The sequence below is a fragment of the Cryptomeria japonica genome, chromosome 5 (assembly GCF_030272615.1).
Source record: "Cryptomeria japonica chromosome 5, Sugi_1.0, whole genome shotgun sequence".
Taxonomy (NCBI): domain Eukaryota; kingdom Viridiplantae; phylum Streptophyta; class Pinopsida; order Cupressales; family Cupressaceae; genus Cryptomeria; species Cryptomeria japonica.
In genome coordinates, this window is record NC_081409.1 from 446,382,669 (window position 1) to 446,388,668 (window position 6,000).

A 6,000-nucleotide genomic window follows, 5' to 3' on the forward strand; every position below is an offset into this window, starting at 1 on the left:
CCTGAAGAAGGGAAAAATACTAAAGATTGGAGCTGAGACATATACATTTGTTGTGCAACAAAGGAGGACAGCGCAAAGAAAAAGTTATCTTATGAGCAACCAGCGGTTTATAGACATCAGATAGAGCTAGAAAACAAAGACCTCATAAAAGAGGATAAAGCTGAAGAAAATGACAGTAGCAGTAGTACAGCAAAAAATTTCCTTTAAAAAGGCCATGAAAGAATTAAGAAAATCCAAAATGACTTTTAGTGAATGAGGATAGGTAGACATGGGTCTCAGCTGCAAAAACTGGGAAAATGGGAATAGAACAATTAGGTGGAGGAGAATGTCCCTTAGTTAAACAAATAGTTGAAAGCAGAAGGAGAAAAAATGTTAAAATTTGCTGACGTATCTAACTTGGTGGAAGAGTGGGCCATGGCAGTCGGGTTCTTGAGTTCTTTGAACTGGGAGGTTCAAAATTTTGAAAGACGAGGATGATGGTGTAACTGACCATTTAATGACTTGTAATTCACTTCCTGTTTGTTTTAGTTATCACTTAATTTTAGGAGATTTTGTTGTGCTGTAGTTTGTGGAATTGTAACTATTGTAGCAGAGGCACTAAAACCAATTATTAGGCACCTCCTACGCTAAGGGTATTATTGCTAATGCAGGGTCCCAACTGTGGCCAATGTATCCTATCTAAGGTTATAAGTTTATAACATGACGCTTTTTTAGAGCTGATCAAGAATAAGCACTTTGTAATGTCAAAAATTGCCTACTTTGCAACTTTCATCTAATGTTTCTTCACTCATTTTGGTGGCCACACCCTAGTCATAATTAGGTATCATTCAGTCCACTTTCTGACCTTCTTACCAAACACAGATGTACGAAATCTAGAGAAACAACCACAAAAACTTATCCCCAGTCAACTCCAGAAGTTTGTACAATTAAATCACTTGAAACACTAGCACCCCCCAACAATCATGTCCATGCTCAGATTTAGGTATTTGCTCCAACGACAGCTGTAACCCTAAACCAAACTTAATTTTCAACAGTTATCTCACACTGTTTTGCCTATAACCCTAGTTTGTCATCAATTTGTTAGGGCTCACTTGATTCACAAAACTTCCACTCACTTTACTCACTCTATTCTTATCCAAGCTATTTGAAATTCAAAGCACACTCCGTGTTTATGCAAGACAGCAGGTTAGAGGACTGAACATTGAATATTGAAAGCCTTCATTGTGCCACAAAGCCATAGGTCTCCTTAAATCTTTGTCCTCCATTCCATTTCCCTCCTCCAACCATAGTTTTCTTCCATTCCTCCCTATGCCTTTGATGCCATAGCCAAAACCCTTTACCATTCCGGTACTACCCAGATTTAGAGGTCTCCCCTTATTCCTTTCCTCTCCATTTTCTAAATTTTTTTAATCTCCGCTACCCTCTTTCCCCTCACACTCACACACCATTATCATACACAAATAACTCCTAGGGTTTGTGATCTAGCCTCTAGGCACTTGTTTTTCTTCACACACCACATTGACAACTACGCCAGGGCTCATACACCCCAAGCTTTCCAATTGTTGAGGCTGGAATAACCAAGGGACTAACTTAGGCAGTTTCAATGCAAATATGTGCATTTGCGGCTAAAATATTCAATGTTCTAGCTGGGCCGTAACGTGTACCATGATTGAGCACGAGCTTGATGAAGCCTGCAAAGGAAAGCTTTTTAATGTGACTGATTGCCATTTCTTTGACTTTGTGTTATGCAGTGAAAGAAGAAGAGAGAGTGGTCAGAGAGCTATCACAACTGTTAGATGTACAACACACCCACTATTTTCCATTCCCATCTTCAACTGGTTAGACCTCTGTTCAAGAGCATGACAATCATATTCTGCAAACATAGAGAGCATCAAAGATTCTTGGAAAATATTCTCTAGAAGTTGGAGATTGTGGAAACACAAACAACAGTGCCGTAGCAGAACAGTATTTAGCCCAAAATTTCCAAGAACCTTATCCCTGGCCTCCTGTGTTCATTTCCGGGCTCAAATTTTCAATCAGTTCTAACCCTATTTTCCATTTTTTTTGAGTAGCATGATATCCAGTTGCTTTTTCATTCCATTTTGTATTTGCCATTTTAAATCAGATTTGTGTAGTTTTATATTTGAATTTTGGTAATAATAAAGTTTATTTCATTATAAATAGAAAATACGTAGAAAGAAATTTTATTATTTCTTGGAAAAACACTTAAGAGTAACCAAAGACAATCTTTCACACGCAAGGACAAAGGAACAGAAGAGCAAAACCATCCAGAGGACCTAGCCTGTGCTACAGGATTTATTTGGTGTAAAATGGAGACCCTATTTGATTGAGAATATTTATGCAATTTTATAGATTATCTCATTGTAAGAACAAGTATTAAGGACTCGTATGTTTCGAAACTCATTAACCTCCCACTACAGGGATAGTGTTCTTGTGGAGAGAATAGACTACAATTGGGTGGTGAGTAGGTCCCAATTTAGGATTTTTTCTCTAATGTGAATGTGTATGCCCTAACATTTGATTGCGATTATCGGAATTATCTCATTGGCAGGAACCTAAATATTTTCTTTTGATGTTGATTGAGTAAAATTATGCTTCAAACCTTTCACAAGAATACCAAGTTTGTAACTCTTTGTTACAGACTAAAGCTCTCTAGATAAGTTTCATGACTCAAACTTTAAGAGAATCCCAGAAGAACACCATAAATCAGTTGATCTTGAGCTGAGAACAAATATTCTCATCATTGCAGGCACCTTGGCTTACGAATTTTCTTTTAATATCCTGAATAACAAAAAAGGGTTGAGAAAATGCTACCTCTTGGAATTCTTCAAAAGAAAATATTTTTGCCCCATCACGGCGGGTGACAGCTTCTTGATGTTGTACAGCTAACATAGGATGATGGTGCCTGTTGGGCTTTGCTATGTTAGTTCTTCATTAAACAAACATGGATATCAGAAGGAGATATGAAAAAGGAGTGCCTGATCTATTTTCTGCCCTGATGCCAGTTTAGGAGATGATTGGCATGAAAACATACCTGACGTCATTCAACAGTTTTCCTTCCTTCATGGTGTAGCTTTGACATGGTAAAAGTGATGCCAAGCTCGGGCTTATTTCTTCCAAGGAAATGAGAAGTGAAGAATCGTCACTCTTGTCGGAAGAAATTGATCCATAGCTCAATACCAAAGCAAGGTATAGGCGACTGGCAGCTGCAGAGCCAGGATGGATAATTTCCATTATTTTCCCAGCCAATGCATTGATCCATTCAAGTGTATTGGCAAGAGATGCATTATTATGGCTACTTTCAACCTCACTTGAATTCAGGGTAGGTCCCATATGTAGAAAAACAAGGTCAAACTCACTATTTTCTTCTACTGTTTTTTCTTGTAACCCCAACATACTCAACAGTTTCGATGCTGCTGAAAGGGGATCTGGAGGCACTTCTGGCTCTTCTGAAATACCAGTTTTGTTGCAGAGTTCATGTAAGGCTGTGACAGAAAAACCTACTCTTTTGCCAAATGCGTTGGCAGTGCCAGAATTTGTTACCATTGCAGCTTTCATTCCCATGAACCTAAAGTTCAATAAAGAGTGCATGGACTCAAAGATGTAAGCCTAGAAGAATGGTATTTAAGAGATTCTAGATTGGCCATAAACCAAAATATACATACCTCTCTGCAATTGTAGGAATGTTTGTATGTTTGCTACAATATCCACTAGAATGTCCAAGGGTATTAGAAGAGTCTTCAAATTCTTTTTCTTTCTGTATGTCCAAAACAGATATGAAACTTCTACCCAATTTAGTGACTCGTAAAGAAATTAACATACAAGCCAGCAACTATACACATAATAATTACATGAATTTCATACAACTGAAATGTTCAGACTAAAACTTTTCTTACATTACATAAATCATGTACATCTAACAGTTGTGATAGCTCTCTGACCACTCTCTCTTCTTCTTTCACTGCATAACACAAAGTCAAAGAAATGGCAATCAGTCACATTAAAAAGCTTTCCTTTGCAGGCTTCATCAAGCTCGTGCTCAATCATGGTACACGTTACGGCCCAGCTAGAACATTGAATATTTTAGCTGCAAATGCACATATTTGCATTGATACTACAGGGAAGAAGCTCAAAAGCAAAAAGAATGAGAAAGAATCAGGCTTACAATTTGTTTTCTTAACACCCAATATATAAATTTAAAAAAACAAATAGCCATAGCAATTTAGAAGGTAATATTCCAACAAGGATGGGATCCTCAAGAAGATGGATAGGAATTTGAAATCGAAAATTGATGCCCAAGGTAAGCGTAAGTTAAACATGGATGATGCATCTAAAGGGACCCCTGGAGAGAATATGTAGAGATAACTGCGACCTAAGGATATCCACAAATACTGTTACAGGGATCAACTACTTTTGGTACCGATTCTTCAACCAAATTCCCCGGGTACTTTTAAAGATTTGGAGACCTCATTCAGCAGTCTTAAGAAATAAAAAATTTCAAAAATAAAAAGCATGGTCATGAATACTGAATCCCAAATGTTGCCTGCCCTGCAGAATAAAGGTAATGGGAAAGTTCCAAAAAACTGGTTGTCCAAGGAATCCATGATAGTCTCTATATGCATTAAATCTCTTTGCCAAGCTCCCGTCAGCGGAGTGGATAGTCATAGTTGGCGCCAAGGTCAATAGTGGATGGCACTGGAAGCCTGGTCTACAATATGGGTAATAAATTGAAGAAAAGAAAAAGAGTTACAGATGTAGAATTACATTCACGAGGAGCATCTCGGAGAGCGAGGAAGCCACAGGTGCCAAGAGAGGCCAGTGCATGCAGATGCTGGTGACATGGACCCAGAGCCCCCATTATGCCATCCCCGTATATCACTAGCGCCCTCCCTGCCTTGTCCGCCATGCTTCAAAGTTTCCAATATCACTGCAATCAAGCAAAGCACCTCAACCTAGGGAACTTGGCCGTAATTCAGAAAGTTAGCTTCGTGAAAATGTCCCATATATACATTACTGAATCAGGAATCTAGCATCCCCTTCACTAAACTTAATTTCATTTCAGATGTAGTTAGTACATATGATAAGTTACACACTTTTTCTTTCATTTGGGTTAGTTAACTTTTATGCAAAGAAATGCAAGTGTGGTGTGATTGATGTTCGGTGTCGGCATCTAATTTGAGTTTTAAAGTTTCTATTTTTTCCTAAAGTTTTAGATTTATATTTTGTAGGATAGAAAGGGTAGATCTAGGAGAAGTGTATTGGTAGTTATTTCGAAGATATTTTTGTTGTCTTTGTATGTAACATAATTGCTTATAACTATTGTTCTACTTTCTCGATAGTAACAACGCATGTTGTGGGATCTATTATGTGCACAAGGATTAAAAAGTGATTGTTTCAAAGTGTAGCTTGATCCCTACTTAAAGATGCCCTAATAATCCTATGCTACAACCACCTCAAAAATTGCCAATACCTATGCACAAATGTCCATGTAGTCATGTGTTATGGGTATTGATAAAGTTGCACAACTCCTCCAATTAAAGTCTACAAATTCTGACTACTAGGGGTACAAGTGGGCAGCTATTGGTACATGTGAAATTTATTAATGGGCTTTTACTTATCATTTGGGATTGAGGGAGCAAGGAGTGAACAGTAATTGGAACATGGCAAATAACTAGTGCTCTTCCTCTGAGTCAATTTGGAGTTTGGATATTTGGAAAAATATATCTTACAACTTCAAATTTAAAATTTTAACTTATCATTGGATCTTTTCAATTAGTCATTATGTGTCAATTTGAAGAACAAAACATTTCACTTGTCACCTTTGAAATTGTATTTAAGGATTAACCCTAATTCACTTCTAGCACTTAGAAATCATTGACTAATTCTCAATCCTACTCATATAATTATTTAAAGAGCATTACAAGAATATCGATGTTGCATGATTAGCTTGCATTAGCTTTTAAAGTCCATTATATCTTC

General features: G+C 37.4%; 1 protein-coding gene across 6 annotated transcripts in view; it reads right to left on the reverse strand.

The window, feature by feature from the left end:
* The window catches only part of LOC131060675 (uncharacterized), a 99,139-nt gene extending 94,029 nt beyond the window's left edge, over positions 1 to 5,110 (reverse strand). The window contains exons 1-6 of one of the 6 annotated variants that reach the window (XM_057994034.2): positions 4,786 to 5,102; positions 3,918 to 3,982; positions 3,687 to 3,778; positions 3,381 to 3,589; positions 3,056 to 3,227; positions 2,836 to 2,926 (exon numbers count right to left, since the gene is read on the reverse strand). In XM_057994034.2, coding sequence (XP_057850017.1) covers positions 2,836 to 2,926; positions 3,056 to 3,227; positions 3,381 to 3,589; positions 3,687 to 3,778; positions 3,918 to 3,982; positions 4,786 to 4,927 — 771 coding nt within the window. In that variant the 5' untranslated portion in view covers positions 4,928 to 5,102. Of the gene's footprint in view, positions 1 to 2,835; positions 2,927 to 3,055; positions 3,590 to 3,686; positions 3,779 to 3,917; positions 3,983 to 4,785 lie in introns of all 6 variants that reach the window. The other 5 variants (XM_057994011.2, XM_057994004.2, XM_057994027.2 and 2 more) reach the window with 5 other exon arrangements.
* Between the last annotated feature and the right edge of the window lie 890 nt (positions 5,111 to 6,000).